This window comes from Thalassophryne amazonica, chromosome 2 (assembly GCF_902500255.1).
Source record: "Thalassophryne amazonica chromosome 2, fThaAma1.1, whole genome shotgun sequence".
Lineage (NCBI taxonomy): Eukaryota > Metazoa > Chordata > Actinopteri > Batrachoidiformes > Batrachoididae > Thalassophryne > Thalassophryne amazonica.
In genome coordinates, this window is record NC_047104.1 from 149345044 (window position 1) to 149369058 (window position 24015).

Here is a 24015-nt window from a genome sequence, read left to right on the forward strand (position 1 = left end):
GAACCTTGTGGAACTCCATAATTAACTTTAGTCTGTGAAGAAGATTCCCATTTACATGAACAAATTGTAATCTATTAGACAAATATGATTCAAACCACCGCAGCGCAGTGCCTTTAATACCTATGGCATGCTCTAATCTCTGTAATAAAATTTTATGGTCAACAGTATCAAAAGCAGCACTGAGGTCTAACAGAACAAGCACAGAGATGAGTCCACTGTCCGAGGCCATAAGAAGATCATTTGTAACCTTCACTAATGCTGTTTCTGTACTATGATGAATTCTAAAACCTGACTGAAACTCTTCAAATAGACCATTCCTCTGCAGATGATCAGTTAGCTGTTTTACAACTACCCTTTCAAGAATTTTGAGAGAAAAGGAAGGTTGGAGATTGGCCTATAATTAGCTAAGATAGCTGGGTCAAGTGATGGCTTTTTAAGTAATGGTTTAATTACTGCCACCTTAAAAGCCTGTGGTACATAGCCAACTAACAAAGATAGATTGATCATATTTAAGATCGAAGCATTAAATAATGGTAGGGCTTCCTTGAGCAGCCTGGTAGGAATGGGGTCTAATAAACATGTTGATGGTTTGGGTGAAGTAACTAATGAAAATAACTCAGACAGAACAATCGGAGAGAAAGAGTCTAACCAAATACCGGCATCACTGAAAGCAGCCAAAGATAACGATACGTCTTTGGGATGGTTATGAGTAATTTTTTCTCTAATAGTTAAAATTTTGTTAGCAAAGAAAGTCATGAAGTCATTACTAGTTAAAGTTAATGGAATACTCAGCTCAATAGAGCTCTGACTCTTTGTCAGCCTGGCTACAGTGCTGAAAAGAAACCTGGGGTTGTTCTTATTTTCTTCAATTAGTGATGAGTAGAAAGATGTCCTAGCTTTACGGAGGGCTTTTTTTTATAGAGCAACAGACTCTTTTTCCAGGCTAAGTGAAGATCTTCTAAATTAGTGAGACGCCATTTCCTCTCCAACTTACGGGTTATCTGCTTTAAGCTACGAGTTTGTGAGTTATACCACGGAGTCAGGCACTTCTGATTTAAAGCTCTCTTTTTCAGAGGAGCTACAGCATCCAAACTTGTCTTCAATGAAGATGTAAAACTTATCTGACGTGAAGGGAAAGAAAAATGGCAAGTTTATTGATAAACTAAACATTAACAAACATTCAGGATTGCATTCCCATCATATTAACAAAGAGCAGATTGATTTTTGTGATTTAAAGCTCTCTTTTTCAGAGGAGCTACAGCATCCAAAGTTGTCTTCAATGAGGATGTAAAACTATTGAGGAGATACTCTATCTCCCTTACAGAGTTTAGGTAGCTACTCTGCACTGTGTTGTTATATGGCATTAGAGAACATAAAGAAGGAATCATATCCTTAAACCTAGTTACAGCGCTTTCTGAAAGACTTCTAGTGTAATGAAACTTATTCCCTACTGCTGGGTAGTCCATCAGAGTAAATGTAAATGTTATTAAGAAATGATCAGACAGAAGGGAGTTTTCAGGGAATACTGTTAAGTCTTCTATTTCCATACCATAAGTCAGAACAAGATCTAAGATATGATTAAAGTGGTGGGTGGACTCATTTACTTTTTGAGCAAAGCCAATAGAGTCTAATAATAGATTAAATGCAGTGTTGAGGCTGTCATTCTCAGCATCTGTGTGGATGTTAAAATCGCCCACTATAATTATCTTATCTGAGCTAAGCACTAAGTCAGACAAAAGGTCTGAAAATTCACAGAGAAACTCACAGTAACGACCAGGTGGACGATAGATAATAACAAATAAAACTGGTTTTTGGGACTTCCAATTTGGATGGACAAGACTAAGAGACAAGCTTTCAAATGAATTAAAGCTCTGTCTGGGTTTTTGATTAATTAATAAGCTGGAATGGAAGATTGCTGCTAATCCTCCGCCCCGGCCCGTGCTACGAGCATTCTGACAGTTAGTGTGACTCGGGGGTGTTGACTCATTTAAACTAACAAATTCATCCTGCTGTAACCAGGTTTCTGTTAGACAGAATAAATCAATATGTGGATCAATTATTATATCATTTACCAACAGGGACTTAGAAGAGAGAGACCTAATGTTTAATAGACCACATTTAACTGTTTTAGTCTGTGGTGCAGTTGAAGGTGCTATATTATTTTTTCTTTTTGAATTTTTATGCTTAAATAGATTTTTGCTGGTTATTGGTAGTCTGGGAGCAGGCACCGTCTCTACGGGGATGGGGTAATGAGGGGATGGCAGGGGGAGAGAAGCTGCAGAGAGGTGTGTAAGACTACAACTCTGCTTCCTGGTCCCAACCCTGGATAGTCACGGTTTGGAGGATTTAAGAAAATTGGCCAGATTTCTAGAAATGAGAGCTGCTCCATCCAAAGTGGGATGGATGCCGTCTCTCCTAACAAGACCAGGTTTTCCCCAGAAGCTTTGCCAATTATCTATGAAGCCCACCTCATTTTTTGGACACCACTCAGACAGCCAGCAATTCAAGGAGAACATGCGGCTAAACATGTCACTCCCGGTCCAATTGGGGAGGGGCCCAGAGAAAACTACAGAGTCCGACATTGTTTTTGCAAAGTTACACACCGATTTAATGTTAATTTTAGTGACCTCCGATTGGCGTAACCGGGTGTCATTACTGCCGACGTGAATTACAACCTTACCAAATTTACGCTTAGCCTTAGCCAGCAGTTTCAAATTTCCTTCAATGTCGCCTGCTCTGGCCCCCGGAAGACAATTGACTATGGTTGCTGGTGTCGCTAACTTCACATTTCTCAAAACAGAGTCGCCAATAACCAGAGTTTGATCCTCGGCGGGTGTGTCGTTGAGTGGGGAAAAACGGTTAGAGATGTGAACGGGTTGGCGGTGTACACGGGGCTTCTGTTTAGGGCTACGCTTCCTCCTCACAGTCACCCAGTCAGCCTGCTTTCCCGGCTGCTCGGGATCTGCCAGGGGGTAACTAACGGCGGCTAAGCTACCTTGGTCCGCACCAACTACAGGGGCCTGGCTAACTGTAGAATTTTCCACGGTGCGGAGCCGAGTCTCCAATTCGCCCAGCCTGGCCTCCAAAGCTACGAATAAGCTACACTTATTACAAGTACCGTTACTGCTAAAGGAGGCCGAGGAATAACTAAACATTTCACACCCAGAGCAGAAAAGTGCGGGAGAGACAGGAGAAGCCGCCATGCTAAATCGGCTAAGAGCTAGTAGCTATGCTAAGCTAGCGGATTCCTAAAAACACGCAAAGTGAATAATGTGTAAATAATTTAGAGGTGATTCAGCAGAAGGAGTGCTTTAGTTAAGGCACGTAAAGATTACACTGGGAAACAAATCGTAATCTAGATAACTAGATCAATCTAACTGCGCAGATTAAACAGCTAACAGATACAGAAAAACACTGCTGTGCTCCGGAACAGGAAGTGATACAATACCGCAGTGAGAGCCAACCACCAGTAGAGGCTCTGCCACCTCTAGCTCCGCCTCCTGTCTTTTTGTTAGTGCCACTGTCTCTAAACCATACAACATAGCTGGTCTCACTACTGTTTTGTAAACTTTCCCCTTCACTCTTGCTGATATTCTTCGGTCACAAATCACTCCTGCCACCTTTCTCCACCCACTCCACCCTGCCTGCACTCTCTTCTTCACCTCTCTACCACACTCTCCATTACCTTGAACAGTTGACCCCAAATATTTAAACTCATCTACTTTCACCACTTCTACTCCTTGTAACTGCACTATTCCACTGGGCTCCCTCTCGTTCACACACATGTACTCAGTCTTGCTTCTACTGACTTTCATTCCCCTTCTCTCCAAAGCATATCTCCACTTCTCCAGACTAGACTCAACTTGCTCTCTACTCTCACTACAGATCACAATGTCATCTGCAAACATCATAGTCCATGGGGACTCCTGTCTGATCTCATCTGTCAACCTGTCTATCACCACTGCAAACAAGAAAGGACTCAGAGCTGATCCTTGGTGTAATCACACCTCCACCTTGAATGAGTCTGTCATTCCGACTGCGCATCTCACCGCTGTCACACTATTCTTGTACATGTCCTGCACTACCCTAACATACTTCTCTGCCACTCCAGACTTCCTCATACAATGCCACAACTCTTCTCTTGGCACCCTATCATAAGTTTTTTCTAAGTCCACAACCACACAATGTAACTCTTTCTGTCCTTCTCTGTACTTTTTCAACAGTATTCTCAGAGCAAACATTGCATCTGTAGTGCTCTTTCTCAGCATGAAACCATATTGCTGCTCACAGATCTTCACCTGTTTTCTAAGTCTAGCTTATACTACTCTTTCCCATAAATTCATGCTGTGGCTGATCAGCTTTATGCCTCTGTAGTTACTGCAGCTCTGCACATCACCCTTGTTCTTGAAAATAGGAACCAGCACACTTCGTCTCCACTCCTCAGGCATCCTCTCACTTACCAAGATTTTATTAAACAACCTGGTTAGAAACTCTACTGCCATCTCTCCTAGACATTTCCATGCCTCCACTGGAATGTCATCTGGACCGACTGCCTTTCCACTCTTCATTCTCTTCATAGCAGCCCTCACTTCTTCCTTGCTAATCTCTTGTACTTCCTGATTTACTCTCACCACATCATCCAGCCTTTTCTCTCGCTCATTTTCTTTATTCATCAACTCTGCAAAATATTCCCTCCACCTTCTCAGCACACACTCCTCACTTGTCAGCACATTACCATATGCATCTTTTACCACCCTAACCTGCTGCACATCCTTTCCAGCTCTGTCCCTTTGTCTGGCCAATCGGTACAAGTCCTTTTCTCCTTCCTTACTATTCAACTTCTTGTACAGCTCGCAATATGCCTTTTCCTTTGCTTTTGCCACTTCTCTTCTTGCCTTACGCCGCATCTCCTTGTACTCCTGTCTACTTTCTTCATCTCTCCGACTATCCCAAAACTTTTTCGCCAACCTCTTTCTCCTTATGCTTTCCTGGACCTCTTCATTCCACCACCAAGTCTCCCTGTCTTCCTTCCACTGTCCAGATGTCATACCCAGTACTGTCCTAGCTGTCTCCCTCACCACATCTGCAGTACTTTTCCAGTTGTCCAAAATTGCTTCCCCTCCAACCAGTGCTTCTCTCACCTGCTCGCTAAATTTCACACAACAGTCTTCCTCCTTCAGCTTCCACCATCTGATCCTTTGTTGAGCTCTCACTCTCTTCTTCTTCTTTACCTCTAAAGTCATCCTACAAACAACCATCCTATGCTGTCTAGTGACACTCTCTCCTGCTACCACCTTACAGTCTGTGATTTCTTTTAGCTTGCATCTCCTATAAAGAATGTAGTCCACCTGTGTGCACCTTCCTCCACTCTTATATGTTACCCTGTGCTCCTCCGTTTTCTTAAAGTAGGTATTCACCACAGCCATTTCCATCCTTTTTGCAAAATCAACTACCATCTGTCCTTCCCCATTCCTATCCTTGATACCATATCTACCCATTACTTCCTCATCACCTCTGTTCCCTTCACCAACATGCCCATTGAAGTCTGTTCCTATCACCACTCTTTCATGCTTCCCTGAAAAGCCTTCAGTTAATTCAAAATGCTGCAGCTAGAGTACTGACGGTGACTAGAAGGAGAGAGCATATCTCACCCATATTGGCCTCTCTTCATTGGCTTCCTGTTAATTCTAGAATAGAATTTAAAATTCTTCTTCTTACTTATAAGGTTTTGAATAATCAGGTCCCATCTTATCTTAGGGACCTCATAGTACCATATCACCCCAATAGAGCGCTTCGCTCTCAGACTGCAGGCTTACTTGTAGTTCCTAGGGTTTGTAAGAGTAGAATGGGAGGCAGAGCCTTCAGCTTTCAGGCTCCTCTCCTGTGGAACCAGCTCCCAATTCGGATCAGGGAGACAGACACCCTCTCTACTTTTAAGATTAGGCTTAAAACTTTCCTTTTTGCTAAAGCTTATAGTTAGGGCTGGATTGGGTGACCCTGAACCATCCCTTAGTTATGCTGCTATAGACTTAGACTGCTGGGGGGTTCCCATGATGCACTGAGTGTTTCTTTCTCTTTTTGCTCTGTATGCACCACTCTGCATTTAATCATTAGTGATTGATCTCTGCTCCCCTCCACAGCATGTCTTTTTCCTGGTTCTTTCCCTCAGCCCCAACCAGTCCCAGCAGAAGACTGCCCCTCCCTGAGCCTGGTTCTGCTGGAGGTTTCTTCCTGTTAAAAGGGAGTTTTTCCTTCCCACTGTCACCAAGTGCTTGCTCACAGGGGGTCGTTTTGACCGTTGGGGTTTTTACGTAATTATTGTATGGCCTTGTCTTACAATATACGAGGTCTATTAGAAAAGTATCCGACCTTATTATTTTTTCAAAAACCATATGGATTTGAATCACGTGTGCTTACATCAGACATGCTTGAACCCTCGTGGGCATGCAAGAGTTTTTTCACGCCTGTCGGTTACGTCATTCGCCTGTGGGCAGTCTTTGAGTGAGGAGTCGTCCACCCGCTCGTCGATTTTTTTCATTGTTTAGGAATGGCTCAGAGACTGTTGCTTTGTTTGATAAAATTTTTTTCAAAACTGTAAGGCACAACTGAGTGGACACCATTCAATAAATTCAGCTGGTTTTCGGTAAAAATTTTAACGGCTGATGAGAGATTTTGGTCTGGTAGTGTCGCTTTAAGGACGGTCCACGGCGCCTGACGGCGATCTGCGCTTCGAGGCGGCAGTGTCTCGCCGTTTCAAGTTGAAAACTTCCACATTTCAGGCTCTGTTGACGCAGTAAGTCGTCAGAGAACAGAGAACTTTCAGAAGAAGTCGGCATGAGGAGTTTATTCGGACATTCCATTGTTAATGGTCATTTTGTAATGAAAGAACGTGCGGGCAGAGTCGCATGTCGGGCTGGACCTGACCGCGGGGGGTCGCGGCAGGAAAAACACCTCCGTTGGAAATCTTAACGGGCAAGTTGGAACATGCCCAAGCTGTTAAACAATTTCTCAGTTACTCACTTGTTGAAAGCCATTAAAAGCCGCCTGAATTCTACAAATGGTTTTCAACACGGAGGTGTTTTTCCTGTCGCGGCGCACACAGATTTGCCGAGTCGTCACGGAAACGACTCGGCGAATTTGCGCGCACGTCTTTCATTAAAAAAATGTCCTTAAACAGTGGAATGTCCGCATAAATTCCTCATGCCGGCCTCTTCTGAATCTTCTCTGTTCTCTCACGATGTCCTGGGTGAATTAAGCCTTAAATTAGGATGTTTTAAGCTCGAAACAGGCCGACTACAGCGCCTGGAAGCGCTGCAGGACGTCCCGCTCCGTGGGAAGTCCTTACACCGACAGAAACACCCCATAATCTCTCATCAGCCGTTAAACCTTTCACAGAAAACCATCTTAATTTCTCGAATAGTGTCCACTAGGATATTCCTCACAGGTCCAGAAAAAATTTTGATAAAGCAACGCGCGCCGTCTCGAGCAGCGTGTGAAACAAAGGAATTCAGCCGAGAGGGCGGGACCACATCTCACTCAAGGCCTGCCCACAGGGAAATGACGTCACCGACACACGTGAAAAAACTCACGCATGCGCACGAGGGTTCAAGCATGATTGGTGTAATCGCATGTCATTCAAATCCATATAGTTAAAAAAAAAAATAAAAGGGTCGGTTTATTATCTAAGAGACCTCGTAAAGCACCTTGGGGCAACTGTTTGTTGTGATTTGGTGCTATATAAATAAAATTGATTGATTGATTGATGCTTGGGCACACTCTCCACCACCTCATCTAACACACTCCAGAAATCTTCTTTCTCCTTCATCTCACAACCAACCTGTGGGGCATATGCACTGATGATATTCATCATCACCCCTTCAATTTCCAACTTCACACTCATCACCCTGTCAGACACTCGCTTAACCTCCAACACACTTTTAACATACTCTTCCTTTAAAATGACCCCAACACCATTTCTCTTCCTGTCCTCACCATGGTACAACAACTTGTACCCTCCTGCTCTTACTTCCCTTCCACTTGGTCTCTTGCACACACAATATGTCTACCTATCTCCTCTCCATCATATCAGCCAGCTCTCTCCCTTTACCAGTCATACTACCAACATTCAAAGTCCCCACTCTCATTTCCACCCTTCTAGTTTTCTTCTTCTCCCGCTGTTCGTGGCAACGTTTTCCTCCTCTTCTTCATTGTCTTCACCCAGCAGTAGCCCAATTTCCACCGGCACCCTGTTGGGCAATAGCACCGGTGGTGGATGTTGTTAACCCGGGCCGCGACCGATCCGGTATGGGAATTCGATTCTGAGTCTGCATAGTTCAGTTGGCTTGTTTTACACCGGATGCCCTTCCTGACACAACCCTCCTCATTTATCCGGGCTTGGGACCAGCACTCAGAATGTACTGGCTGCACACCCCATGTGGCTGAGTTATGATAATGGCAATATAAGTTGTAAATAATTTATTTGAACATTATAGAAGAAAATGATAGTGATGACACAGGAATGTACAGTGCATCTGGAAAGTATTCACAGGGCTTCACTTTTTCCTAATTTTCTTATTTATATAGCACTTTTCCATCTGCAGACTTTCAAATTATGCCTCACATTCACCCATTCACACAGACACACACCGCTTTGAAGGATTACGCCAAAACTACTTAACGGATTTTCACCAAATCTTCACCACACATTGGTGTTAGGCCTTGGAAGTCTCCACTACATTTTGAAAGTAATATGGATCTGGATCAGGATTTCACTTTGTAGACTTTTAAGGATGACATCAAAACTATTTCAGGGATACGACCTCTCACTGTAAAACCAAGATCAGGAAGACACTATATTTTTTTTTCAGCTAGTGAATTAAATATCACATTGCAACATCATGATCAGTCGGACCGTTCTGGATCAGTATGCACTTACTGTATTGTGTTGTGGAATCCAGATCCAGGTAAAGCCCTGGCCACGATGTGAATCACATATCTGTTATTTTGAGTCCTCATCAACCATTGGTGGATGTCAGAAATCTGGGATTGCTCTTGTATCAGTATACATCTTCACGAGTTGTTGATCTTGCAACCTGCATTACTGCTTTTTGGAGCAATTATTAATTTGGAGCCACTAAGATACTGTGGATATCCACCAGTTTGGTGGGCCAAGTAGGAAAACATAACTTTCCAATTAATGGTGGTGGATCATGGGTGGATAAAAAAACAAATCATTAATGAATAAAATGTTAAGTACATTCCCTGAAATGTGAACATTTTTAAACTGAAATGTTCCTGATAGACTGGCAGCTGTTTTTAATAAAAGCCCTGGAAAAAGTGTTTGTTCAGCCCCCACCACAGATAAGATTAGGCTTCATATAATGACAGGTGAGTCCCTCTTGACTATCCCCAGGCATGCAGTGACTGCAAATTGTGGTGTAGAAAAAAAAAAAAACAGATTTTTTTTTTTCTACATTTGTGGGTCCGTGATCTCTGATGTAAACCAATTCTAACATAAAAAAAATCCAGTTGCATGAACTGCAACATATAGCATATCAAACTGACTTGAGACATCAGAAAAAAACAAACATATGATGCCAATTTGGATGTATGTTGTGTGCAAACAGTTAGCACTGGAAAAACTGGTGTGAAGTAACACAAAAAAAGCGCTCAGTTTCTCAGTCTTAAAACCATGACAATACATTTGACCATAACAAATCCTTTACATCAAATTCTAAATGTATTAAAACAACAGACACAATAATTCTGCTTCAGTTAATGAGAAACATACAATTTGCAGACTCTGGTGAGGCTATGGTAAATGGACTGCATTTATACGTATAGCGCTTTTCCATCTGCATCAGATGCTCAATGCACTTTACAATAATGCTTCACATTCACTGCTATGTCATGGTGCTGCAATACAAGGTGCTCACTACACACTGGGAGCAACTGGGGGATTAAGGACCTTAAGGGCCCTTAGTGATTTTTCAGTCTTGCTGGGATTTGAACAAAAGATCCTCTGTTCTCAAGCCCAACGCTGAACCACTAGACCATGCAGTTATGGGGTCCATTTTTAGCCACATTCACTCAACTGTCACTGAAAAAAGTGGGTGTTGCAGACATGGTGTGGGGTGAAAATACTTCACAGAGTGTATTCTGGATATGTTCAAAATTCCCTGTGAGACTCCCGATATTGTTGTATTTGTTGACAGGGTTTTTAAAAAGACTGTCACTCACACAGGTATGTACAGCACTGTACAAAATTTTAGGCACATTTAATGCATCATAAAAGCATAACAAAGTTTTGACTATTCATTCATTCATTCATTCACCTTCTACCGCTTAGACCAATTAAGGGTCCCGGGGAGCCGGAGCCTATCCCAGCAGTCATAGGGCGTGAGGCGGGATACACCCAGGACAGGACGCCAGTCTGTCGCAGGGCCACAAACAGACAAACAAACACAGACACACCCACACGCACACCTACGGACAATTTAAAGATTCCAATCCACCTAACCCGCATGTCTTTGGATGTGGGAGGAAACCGGAGCACCCGGAGGAAACCCACGCAAACACGGGGAGAACATGCAAACTCCACACAGAAAGGCCACGGGAATTGAACCCACGACCTTCTTGCTTTGAGGCAACAGTGCTAACACTAAGCCACCGTGCCGCCCAAGTTTTGACTAATTGTTTTACAATCATTTTAATATTGCATGATCATTTGCAGCTGAGTTTGTGTGGTAGTCTACTGGCCGGTACACTTACAAAGAACTTATTATTATTATTATTATTATTAGTAGTATTATTATTATTATCATTATTATTATGGAATAAAAATATAGCTCACATGTTCACTTTTGTTGGAACTGATTTTACGTTGACATGCCAATAAAAGGGGGGGTGGGGAGGAGGGGCATCAAATGTTCCTTTTTCTTATAACCCTGACATGCCTAAAACTTTGCACAGTCCTGTATGTGGGCGGCTGGAGCACTATTTTGGACTGACAGCTCTGGAGCTGTCCGCCTGCTGGCCTGCCTTCACACTCCACGTTCAGACTGAGCTGTTAAGATACGTTTTATATAAGGAGGTGAAGTAATGCAATGTTTATTGTGAATAAATAGTGCAGGATGAAGTGGGCTCAATATCAATCAGAGATAGGCGTGGCTACTCACTAAACAGTTAAAAAAAAAAAACAGGCTGCTGCATTTTTGTTTTCAGCACCTTCTGCACATTTTTGTGCTCTGTTGTGGAAGGATGGCGTTATCTCAGCAGTGACATGTCATTCCCAAGTTTTTGTGAGCTCAGCCTACTTACTTACTTATTTATTTATTTACTGTATGCCCTGTGCAGAAATGTGCAGCCATTCCTGCTCCTTGTACAGAGCAGGTGATCTGAACAGCTTTCACACAGACTCACAATCTGCATTTAGAATAATTGCAGTGATGATGGGGTGGATGGACAGGTGTGGAGAAAGGCCAGAGAAAGGTTCTGGTGCAGGTGGATGATTTATTTTTAGCAGCAGATTTGGATGACATCAGAAATGATCTGTGCACCACCAATACAATATGGGGGGGGGGGGGGGGGGGGGGGGGGGGGCAGCACGGTGGCTTAGTGGTTAGCACAGTTGCCTCACAGTAAGCAGGTTGTGGGTTTGATTCCCATCCGTGGCCTTTCTCTATGGAGTTTGCATGTTCTCCCCGTGTTTGTGTGGGATCTCTCCGGGTGCTCCGGCTTCCTCTCACATCCAAAGACATGCAGGTTAGGTGGATTGGACACTTTAAATTACCCGTAGGCGTGTATGCAGGTGTGAATGTTTTTGTTTGTCTATATGTGACCCTGCGACAGACTGGCATCCTGCCCTGGGTGTACCCCACCTTGCACTCTATGACTACTAGGATAGGCTCCAGCCCCCTGCGACCCTTAATTGGAGTAAGCGGTTGAAGATGAGTGTGTACCATATGGGGGAGATTATGTTTTTTCTTTTGTTAAATTCTCTTAAAATTTTTGTTTATAGCTCTGTTAATAATAAGAATAATAAGAATAAAAACTCAGCCACATGAGGTGTGCAGCCAGTACATTCTGAGTGCCGGTCCCAAGCCCGGATAAATGAGGAGGGTTGCGTCAGGAAGGGCATCCGGCGTAAAACAAGCCAACCCAACTATGCAGACTAAGAATCAAATTTCCATACCGGATCAGTCGCGACCCGGGTTAACAACGTCCGCCACCGGTGCTGTTACCCAACAGGGTGCCGGTGGAAACTGGGCTACTGCAGGGCGAAGACAACGAAGAAGAGGAGGAGAACATTTCCACAAACAACGAGAGAAGAAGAAAACTAGAAGGGTGGAAATGAGAGTGGGGACTTTGAATGTTGGTAATATTAATCAATCAATCAATCAATTTTTTTATATAGCACCAAATCACAACAAACAGTTGCCCCAAGGCGCTTTATATTGTAAGGCAAGGCCATACAATAATTATGTAAAACCCCAACGGTCAAAACGACCCCCTGTGAGCAAGCACTTGGCTACAGTGGGAAGGAAAAACTCCCTTTTAACAGGAAGAAACCTCCAGCAGAACCAGGCTCAGGGAGGGGCAGTCTTCTGCTGGGACTGGTTGGGGCTGAGGGAGAGAACCAGGAAAAAGACATGCTGTGGAGGGGAGCAGAGATCGATCACTAATGATTAAATGCAGAGTGGTGCATACAGAGCAAAAAGAGAAAGAAACAGTGCATCATGGGAACCCCCCAGCAGTCTACGTCTATAGCAGCATAACTAAGGGATGGTTCAGGGTCACCTGATCCAGCCCTAACTATAAGCTTTAGCAAAAAGGAAAGTTTTAAGCCTAATCTTAAAAGTAGAGAGGGTGTCTGTCTCCCTGATCTGAATTGGGAGCTGGTTCCACAGGAGAGGAGCCTGAAAGCTGAAGGCTCTGCCTCCCATTCTACTCTTACAAACCCTAGGAACTACAAGTAAGCCTGCAGTCTGAGAGCAAAGCGCTCTATTGGGGTGATATGGTACTATGAGGTCCCTAAGATAAGATGGGACCTGATTATTCAAAACCTTATAAGTAAGAAGAAGAATTTTAAATTCTATTCTAGAATTAACAGGAAGCCAATGAAGAGAGGCCAATATGGGTGAGATATGCTCTCTCCTTCTAGTCCCCGTCAGTACTCTAGCTGCAGCATTTTGAATTAACTGAAGGCTTTTTAGGGAACTTTTAGGACAACCTGATAATAATGAATTACAATAGTCCAGCCTAGAGGAAATAAATGCATGAATTAGTTTTTCAGCATCACTCTGAGACAAGACCTTTCTGATTTTAGAGATATTGCGTAAATGCAAAAAAGCAGTCCTACATATTTGTTTAATATGCGCTTTGAATGACATATCCTGATCAAAAATGACTCCAAGATTTCTCACAGTATTACTAGAGGTCAGGGTAATGCCATCCAGAGTAAGGATCTGGTTAGACACCATGTTTCTAAGATTTGTGGGGCCAAGTACAATAACTGCAGTTTTATCTGAGTTTAAAAGCAGGAAATTAGAGGTCATCCATGTCTTTATGTCTGTAAGACAATCCTGCAGTTTAGCTAATTGGTGTGTGTCCTCTGGCTTCATGGATAGATAAAGCTGGGTATCATCTGCGTAACAATGAAAATTTAAGCAATACCGTCTAATAATACTGCCTAAGGGAAGCATGTATAAAGTGAATAAAATTGGTCCTAGCACAGACCCTTGTGGAACTCCATAATTAACTTTAGTCTGTGAAGAAGATTCCCCATTTACATGACTGGTAATATGACTGGTAAAGGGAGAGAGCTGGCTGATATGATGGAGAGGAGAAAGGTAGACATATTGTGTGTGCAAGAGACCAAGTGGAAGGGAAGTAAGAGCAGGAGCATCGGCGGTGGATACCAGTTGTTGTACCATGGTGAGGACAGGAAGAGAAATGGTGTTGGGGTCATTTTAAAGGAAGAGTATGTTAAAAGTGTGTTGGAGGTTAAGCGAATGTCTGACAGGGTGATGAGTGTGAAGTTGGAAATTGAAGAGGTGATGATGAATATCATCAGTGCATATGCCCCACAGTTAGGTTGTGAGATGAAGGAGAAATAAGATTTCTGGAGTGTGTTAGATGAGGTGGTGGACAGTGTGCCCAAGCATGAAAGAGTGATGATAGGAGCGGACTTCAATGGGCATGTTGGTGAAGGGAACAGAGTTGATGAGGAAGTAGTGGGTAGATATGGTATCAAGGATAGTAATGGGGAAGGACAAATGGTAGTTGATTTTGCAAAAAGGATGGAAATGGCTGTGGTGAATACCTAGTTTAAGAAAATGGAGGAGCACAAGGTGACATATAAGAGTGGAGGAAGGTGCACACAGGTGGACTACATTCTTTATAGGAGATGTAAGCTAAAAGAAATCAGAGACTGTAAGGTGGTGGCAGGAGAGAGTGTCGTTAGACAGCATAGGATGGTTGTTTGTAGGATGACTTTAGAGGTAAAGAAGAAGAAGAGAGTGAGAGCTCAACAAAGGATCAGATGGTGGAAGCTGAAGGTGGAACACTGTTGTGTGAAATTTAGCAAGCAGGTAAGAGAAGCACTAGTTGGAGGGGAAGCAATTTTGGACAACTGGAAAAGTACTGCAGATGTGGTGAGGGAGACAGTTAGGACAGTACTGGGACATCTGGACAGTGGAAGGAAGACAAGGAGACTTGGTGGTGGAATGAAGAGGTCCAGAAAAGCATAAGGAGAAAGAGGTTGGCAAAAACGTTTTGGGATAGTTGGAGAGATGAAGAAAGTAAACAGGAGTACAAGGAGATGCGGTGTAAGGTGAAAAGAGACATGGCAAAACCGAAGGAAAAGGCATATTGTGAGCTGTACAAGACGTTGAATAATAAGGAAGGAGAAAAGGACTTGTACCGATTGGCCAGACAACGGGACAGAGCTGGAAAGGATGTGCAGCAGGTTAGGGTGGTAAAAGATGCACATGGTAACGTGCTGACAAGTGAGGAGTGTGTGCTGAGAAGGTGGAGGGAATATTTTGAAGAGCTGATGAATAAAGAAAATGAGCGAGAGAAAAGGCTGGATAATGTGGTGAGAGCAAATCAGGAAGTACAATAGATTAGTAAGGAAGAAGTGAGGGCTGCTATGAAGAGGATGAAGAGTGGAAAAGCAGTTGGTCCAGATGACATTCCAGTGGAGGCATATAATTGTCTAGGAGAGATGGCAGTAGAGTTTCTAACCAGATTGTTTAATAAAATCTTGGTAAGTGAGAGGATGCCTGAGGAGTGGAGACGAAGTGTGCTGGTTCCTATTTTCAAGAACAAGGGTGATGTGCAGAGCTGCAGTAACTACAGAGGCATAAAGCTGATCAGCCACAGCATGAAGTTATGGGAAAGAGTAGTATAAGCTAGGCTTAGAAAACAGGTGAAGATCTCTGAGCAGCAATATGGTTTCATGCCGAGAAAGAACACTACATATGCAATGTTTGCTCTGAGAATACTGTTGGAAAAGTACAGAGAAGGACAGAAAGAGTTACATTGTGTGTTTGTGGACTTAGAAAAAGCTTATGATAGGGTGCCAAGAGAAGAGTTGTGGCATTGTATGAGGAAGTCTGGAGTGGCAGAGAAGTATGTTAGGGTAGTGCAGGACATGTACAAGAATAGTGTGACAGCGGTGAGATGCGCAGTCGGAATGACAGACTCATTCAAGGTGGAGGTGTGATTACACCAAGGATCAGCTCTGAGTCCTTTCTTGTTTGCAGATGACATTGTGATCTGTAGTGAGAGTAGAGAGCAAGTTGAGCCTAGTCTGGAGAGGTGGAGATATGCTTTGGAGAGAAGGGGAATGAAAGTCAGTAGAAGCAAGACTGAGTACATGTGTGTGAATGAGAGGGAGCCCAGTGGAACAGTGCAGTTACAAGGAGTAGAAGTGGTGAAAGTAGATGAGTTTAAATATTTGGGGTCAACTGTTCAAAGTAATGGAGAGTGTGGTAGAGAGGTGAAGAAGAGAGTGCAGGCAGGGTGGAGTGGGTGGAGAAAGGTGGCAGGAGTGATTTGTGACCGAAGAATATCAGCAAGAGTGAAGGGGAAAGTTTACAAAACAGTAGTGAGACCAGCTATGTTGTATGGTTTAGAGCAGGGGTGGGCAACCAGGGCCGAGACACTGCAGGTTTTCCTTTCAACCAATCACCTCAGCAGGCGGGTTGCTGATGAACCTCTCCCTTGAACATAAACACCTGGTTATCAATGAAATCACCTGCTGAGACACCTGAACATTAATGAAATCACTTGCTGAGGTGATTGGTAGCAAGGAAAACCTGCAGTGCTTCGGCCCTTCATGGCACATGATTGCCCACCACTGGTTTAGAGACAGTGGCACTAACAAAAAGACAGGAGGCAGAGCTGGAGATGGCAGAGCTGAAGATGTTGAGATTCTCTTTGGGAGTGCCAAGAATGGACAAGATTAGGAATGAACACATCAGAGGGACAGCTATGGTGGGACGGTTTGGAGACAAAGTCAGAGAGGCGAGATTGAGATGGTTTGGACATGTGCAGAGGAGGGACCCAGGGTATATAGGGAGGAGGATGCTGAGGATGGAGCCACCAGGCAGGTGGAGAAGAGGGAGGCCAAATAGGAGGTTTATGGATGTGCTGAGGGAGGACATGCAGGTGGTTGGTGTGACAGGAAGATACAGAGGACAGGGTGAGATGGAAACGACTGATCTGCTGTGGCGACCCCTAACGGGAACAGCCGAAAGACAAAGAATAATAATAATAATAATAATAATAATAATAATAATAATAATAATAATAATTATTATTATTATTATTATTATTATTATTATTATTATTATTTTGAGTGTTATGGCTATAAAGATTTCCAAAGAACATGCATTATTATTATTATTATTAGAGTGTTATGGCTATAAACATTTGCAATAATCATCCATTATTATTTTTTGAGTGTTATTGCTATAAAGATTTGCAATAATCATCCATTATTATTTTTTGAGTGTTATTGCTATAAAGATTTGCAATAATCATCCATTATTATTATGTTTTGAGTGTTATGGCTATAAAGACTTGCAATAATCATCCATTATTATTATTTTTTGAGTGTTATGGCTATAAATATTTGCAATAATCATCCATTATTAATATTTTTTGAGTGTTATGGCTATAAAGATTTGCAATAATCATCCATTATTATTATTATTATTATTATTAGAGTGTTATGGCTATAAACATTTGCAATAATCATCCATTATTATTTTTTGAGTGTTATTGCTATAAAGATTTGCAATAATCATCCATTATTATTATTATTATTATTATTAGAGTGTTATGGCTATAAACATTTGCAATAATCATCCATTATTATTTTTTGAGTGTTATTGCTATAAAGATTTGCAATAATCATCCATTATTATTATTATTATTATTATTAGAGTGTTATGGCTATAAACATTTGCAATAATCATCCATTATTATTTTTGAGTGTTATTGCTATAAAGATTTGCAATAATCATCCATTATTATTTTTGAGTGTTATTGCTATAAAGATTTGCAATAATCATCCATTATTATTATTTTTTGAGTGTTATGGCTATAAATATTTGCAATAATCATCCATTATTATTTTTTGAGTGTTATTGCTATAAAGATTTGCAATAATCATCCATTATTATTATGTTTTGAGTGTTATGGCTATAAAGACTTGCAATAATCATCCATTATTATTATTTTTTGAGTGTTATGGCTATAAATATTTGCAATAATCATCCATTATTAATATTTTTTGAGTGTTATGGCTATAAAGATTTGCAATAATCATCCATTATTATTATTATTATTATTATTAGAGTGTTATGGCTATAAACATTTGCAATAATCATCCATTATTATTTTTTGAGTGTTATTGCTATAAAGATTTGCAATAATCATCCATTATTATTATTATTATTATTATTAGAGTGTTATGGCTATAAACATTTGCAATAATCATCCATTATTATTTTTTGAGTGTTATTGCTATAAAGATTTGCAATAATCATCCATTATTATTATTATTATTATTATTAGAGTGTTATGGCTATAAACATTTGCAATAATCATCCATTATTATTTTTTGAGTGTTATTGCTATAAAGATTTGCAATAATCATCCATTATTATTATTATTATTATTAGAGTGTTATGGCTATAAACATTTGCAATAATCATCCATTATTATTTTTTGAGTGTTATTGCTATAAAGATTTGCAATAATCATCCATTATTATTTTTTGAGTGTTATTGCTATAAAGATTTGCAATAATCATCCATTATTATTATTTTTTGAGTGTTATGGCTATAAATATTTGCAATAATCATCCATTATTATTTTTTGAGTGTTATTGCTATAAAGATTTGCAATAATCATCCATTATTATTATGTTTTGAGTGTTATGGCTATAAAGATTTGCAATAATCATCCATTATTATTATTTTTTGAGTGTTATGGCTATAAATATTTGCAATAATCATCCATTATTATTTTTTGAGTGTTATTGCTATAAAGATTTGCAATAATCATCCATTATTATTTTTTGAGTGTTATTGCTATAAAGATTTGCAATAATCATCCATTATTATTATGTTTTGAGTGTTATGGCTATAAAGACTTGCAATAATCATCCATTATTATTATTTTTTGAGTGTTATGGCTATAAATATTTGCAATAATCATCCATTATTAATATTTTTTGAGTGTTATGGCTATAAAGATTTGCAATAATCATCCATTATTATTATTATTATTATTATTAGAGTGTTATGGCTATAAACATTTGCAATAATCATCCATTATTATTTTTTGAGTGTTATTGCTATAAAGATTTGCAATAATCATCCATTATTATTATTATTATTATTATTAGAGTGTTATGGCTATAAACATTTGCAATAATCATCCATTATTATTTTTTGAGTGTTATTGCTATAAAGATTTGCAATAATCATCCATTATTATTTTTTGAGTGTTATTGCTATAAAGATTTGCAATAATCATCCATTATTATTATGTTTTGAGTGTTATGGCTATAAAGACTTGCAATAATCATCCATTATTAATATTTTTTGAGTGTTATGGCTATAAAGACTTGCAATAATCATCCATTATTATTATTTTTTGAGTGTTATGGCTATAAATATTTGCAATAATCATCCATTATTAATATTTTTTGAGTGTTATGGCTATAAAGATTTGCAATAATCATCCATTATTATTATTATTATTAGAGTGTTATGGCTATAAACATTTGCAATAATCATCCATTATTAATATTTTTTGAGTGTTATGGCTATAAAGATTTGCAATAATCATCCATTATTATTATTATTATTAGAGTGTTATGGCTATAAACATTTGCAATAATCATCCATTATTATTTTTTGAGTGTTATTGCTATAAAGATTTGCAATAATCATCCATTATTATTATGTTTTGAGTGTTATGGCTATAAAGACTTGCAATAATCATCCATTATTAATATTTTTTGAGTGTTATGGCTATAAAGATTTGCAATAATCATCCATTATTATTATTATTATTAGAGTGTTATGGCTATAAACATTTGCAATAATCATCCATTATTATTTTTTGAGTGTCATTGCTATAAAGATTTGCAATAATCATCCATTATTAATATTTTTTGAGTGTTATGGCTATAAAGATTTGCAATAATCATCCATTATTATTTTTTGAGTGTTATGGCTATAAATATTTGCAATAATCATCCATTATTATTTTTTGAGTGTTATGGCTATAAATATTTGCAATAATCATCCATTATTATTATTAGAGTGTTATGGCTATAAACATTTGCAATAATCATCCATTATTATTTTTTGAGTGTTATTGCTATAAAGATTTGCAATAATCATCCATTATTAATATTTTTTGAGTGTTATGGCTATAAAGATTTGCAATAATCATCCATTATTATTTTTTGAGTGTTATGGCTATAAAGATTTGCAATAATCATCCATTATTATTATTATTATTAGAGTGTTATGGCTATAAAGATTTGCAATAATCATCCATTATTATTTTTTGAGTGTTATTGCTATAAAGATTTGCAATAATCATCCATTATTATTATGTTTTGAGTGTTATGGCTATAAGACTGCAATAATCATCCATTATTATTATTTTTTGAGTGTTATGGCTATAAATATTTGCAATAATCATCCATTATTAATATTTTTTGAGTGTTATGGCTATAAAGATTTGCAATAATCATCCATTATTATTATTTTTTGAGTGTTATGGCTATAAAGATTTGCAATAATCATCCATTATTATTTTTTTTGAGTGTTATGTTATATAGATTTGCAATAATCATGCATTATCACAGTGTCGAGTGTGGCTGCTGGTTAGTCATTGAAGAGTATCAACTTGTATGTCATGATGTTGCACAAAGCTTCACGACAAATTCTCAGAGAAAAATTTACCCATTTGATTTTAATTTCATGTTATAATCTCACAATTATAAAGTACCTTTATTTATGTGGTATATTGTAGAATTACAGCTAATTTTACTGCTTGTAAAACACTTATTTTGGGGAGATTCCATGACAGAGGTAATCATTTTTTTCAGTGAAGCAAGATACGTATGCATGCTCAGTGTTAAAAGGTCATGCTGTATTCAATGAAAAATTCACAATCTATGAAAGTAATGATTCCATGTTAGTCTCCCCGCTGTCTCACTCTGGCAAAATGTTGTAACTGGAGCAAATATTAGTATTGACAGCTGACACTGCAGACCTGTGTGAGAGTGACCTTCCATGTGTCAATTAGGTATCCAGCAAAATCTTTGTACAAAAGTATTAACATTTTCTTGCCAATGGGATCTGTGGCAGAAGTTGTTTATTTGTTGTGTCCATTGCTGTGTTTCTGTTTCAAAATTTTCTGTTGTTTTTTTTTGGCAACTTTAGACACAATTAAAGGTCTAATTCCCCTTGCATATGCAGCAGGTGCTTCAGCAGGGCCCTTTAAATTCTCAAATGTCATGCTGAGACACTGAGTTTTTTGCAAGGCATCTTGACACAATTTTTACTCATGTGATTTGAAATTCAACCCCCACCCCCCCACCCCCAAGAAAACGCAAACTTTGATGATAATGGCAATATAAGCTGTAATACCTTGCAGGAGCATATTGCACAACGGTCCACTCTGGGTTTCCAATCTTCTCCATTGTGTCTGATGATGTCTTCCTGGGGACAGTCCCTGCTACAGCCCGGGCCGGATATGCAGACGCAGTCATAGCCTCCTGGTAGGTTCACACACACACTGTCATTCCAGCAGGTGTGTGTCTGTAGGCTGCACTCATCAGTATCTGAAATACAAAGAAACAAAACAGTCACTACTATGGTGCAGACAGAATCTGGACAAACATCCTCATCTGGCAGATTATTGGCTATTATCGTGGCAGTGCTCCGAGAAATCCTTCCATCATCATTTAATCTTTGCTTTGACTGGAATAGCAGAATTCCAAAACACAAACACACACTGTGACAGCAGTGAATACTCTAACGTATCCTAAAATGTATTTGGTGCATGACTGACGACTTGCATGCAGCACAATAAATGAAATCCCCATCAGCCATGCAGACAAACTGTAACTCTGTTGGCGAGGGATTAATCCTCTTCACGCTACATTTGCTACATTCAGCTGCGAGCTGCTGTTAGCATATGTAGTATGCGACGCATTTCCTATTATAGCTTTTTCAATTGCTAACAAGCAATGGTCAGAACTGAAGTCACACTGTCAAAACTTTTCACACAGTCACCACAACAGAAATCTGTGTGGCACAAACATTTTTCATTTTTTCATTGCTTTCACACAAAATGCATTCAGTAACCACAGTTACAAAAAAAAAAAATCATGAACTCTTGTCAGTCAGAGTCCACCACCTGCAAAACACTATACTATTACAGAACCTATTTTTCAAATCAAATGCTAACACACTTTGTTCAAAACAGTTAAAAACATAATTACTAATAATTATACATAGCTGAGTGCAGTTTGCAGTTGAAAACCCAATCAGGTGGCATGTCTTAGGCCACATTACAGTAGTGTTCAGAATAATAGTAGTGCTATGTGACTAAAAAGATTAATCCAGGTTTTGAGTATATTTCTTATTGTTACATGGGAAACAAGGTACCAGTAGATTCAATAGATTCTCACAAATCCAACAAGACAAAGCATTCATGATATGCACACTCTTAAGGCTATGAAATTGGGCTATTAGTAAAAAAAGTAGAAAAGGGGGTGTTCACAATAATAGTAGCATCTGCTGTTGACGCTACAAACTCAAAACTATTATGTTCAAACTGCTTTTTTAGCAATCCTGTGAATCACTAAACTAGTATTTAGTTGTATAACCAGCTTTTCATGATTTCTTCACATCTGCGAGGCATTAATTTTGTTGGTTTGGAACCAAGATTTTGCTCATTTACTAGTGTGCTTGAGGTCATTGTCTTATTGAAGCACCCATTTCAAGGGCATGGTCCTCTTCAGCATAAGGCAACATGACACCTTCAAGTATTTTGACATCCAAACTGATCCATGATACCTGGTATGCGATATATAGGTCCAACACCATAGTAGGAGAAACATGCCCATATCATGATGCTTGCACCACCATGCTTCACTGTCTTCACTGTGAACTGTGCTTGAATTCAGAGTTTGGGGGTCGTCTCACAAACTGTCTGCGGGTCTTGGACCACCCAAAAAAAAACAATTTTTTCTCTCATCAGTCCACAAAATATTCCTCCATTTCTCTTTAGGCCAGTTGATGTATTTTTTGGCAAATTGTAACCTCTTCTGCACATGTCTTTTATTTAACAGAGGGACTTTGAGGGGGATTCTTGCAAATAAATTAGCTTCACACAGGCGTTTTCTAACTGTCACAGCACTTACAGGTAACTCCAGACTGTCTTTGATCCTGGAGCTGATCAATGGATGAGCCTTTGCCATTCTGGTTATTCTTCTATCCATTTTGATCGTTGTTTTCCATTTTCTTCCACGTGTCTCTGGTTTTTTTTTGTCCATTTTAAAGCATTGGAGATAATTGTAGATGAACAGCCTATAATTTTTTGCACCTGCGTATAAGTTTTCCCCTCTCCAATCAACTTTTTAATCAAACTACGCTGTTCTTCTGAACAATGTCTTGAACGTCCCATTTTCCTCAGGCTTTCAAAGAGAAAAGCATGTTCAACAGGTGCTGGCTTCATCATTACATAGGAGACACCTGATTCACACCTGTTTGTTCCACAAAATTGACAAACTCGCTGACTGAATGCCACACTACTATTATTGTGAACACCTTCTTTTCTATTTTTTTTTTAACTAATAGCCCAATTTCATAGCCTTAAGAGTGTGCATATCATGAATGCTTGGTCTTGTTGGATTTGTGAGAATCTACTGAATCTACTGGTACCTTGTTTCCCATGTAACAATAAGAAATATACTCAAAACCTGGATTAATCTTTTTAGTCACATAGCACTACTATTACTCTGAACACTACTGTATTATAGCAAACAGATAAAAGGGGATGAGTTCTGAATTTAGTTTTTTGGAATTACAGATCAAAGAGGACAGACTGTTGAAAAAAGAAGATGGGAGAAGAAGAGCTGTGGTCTATATTTGGCAGTGGTTTTAATTTCGACAAATTGATTCTGTGGTCAGATTGAGCTTTTATCAACTACGGCTTTTAGCAAAGGTGAAACCCTTTTTAAATTGTGGAGATCTGGAAAAAACACTGATGCTTTTATTAGTTCTTGGCCGGACAATTGCAATGGGCTTTACGTTGGAGTCTCCCAGTCGTCCCTCAGTCGACTTCAACTGGTTCAAAATGCTGCAGCATGTCTGCTAACTAACATGCGTAGACACAACCACATCACCCCAGTCCTCTACGCTCTGCATTGGCTTCCAGTTTGGGCTAGAACAGATTTTAAAATTCTTA

General features: G+C 39.6%; 1 protein-coding gene across 1 annotated transcript in view; it reads right to left on the bottom strand.

The window, feature by feature from the left end:
* Window positions 1-24015, bottom strand: part of LOC117500647 (protein kinase C-binding protein NELL1-like) — a 905329-nt gene that overhangs the window by 53807 nt on the left and 827507 nt on the right. The window contains exon 14 of the mRNA XM_034159400.1: window positions 21189-21382. Coding sequence (XP_034015291.1) covers window positions 21189-21382 — 194 coding nt within the window. The remainder of the gene's footprint in view (window positions 1-21188; window positions 21383-24015) is intronic.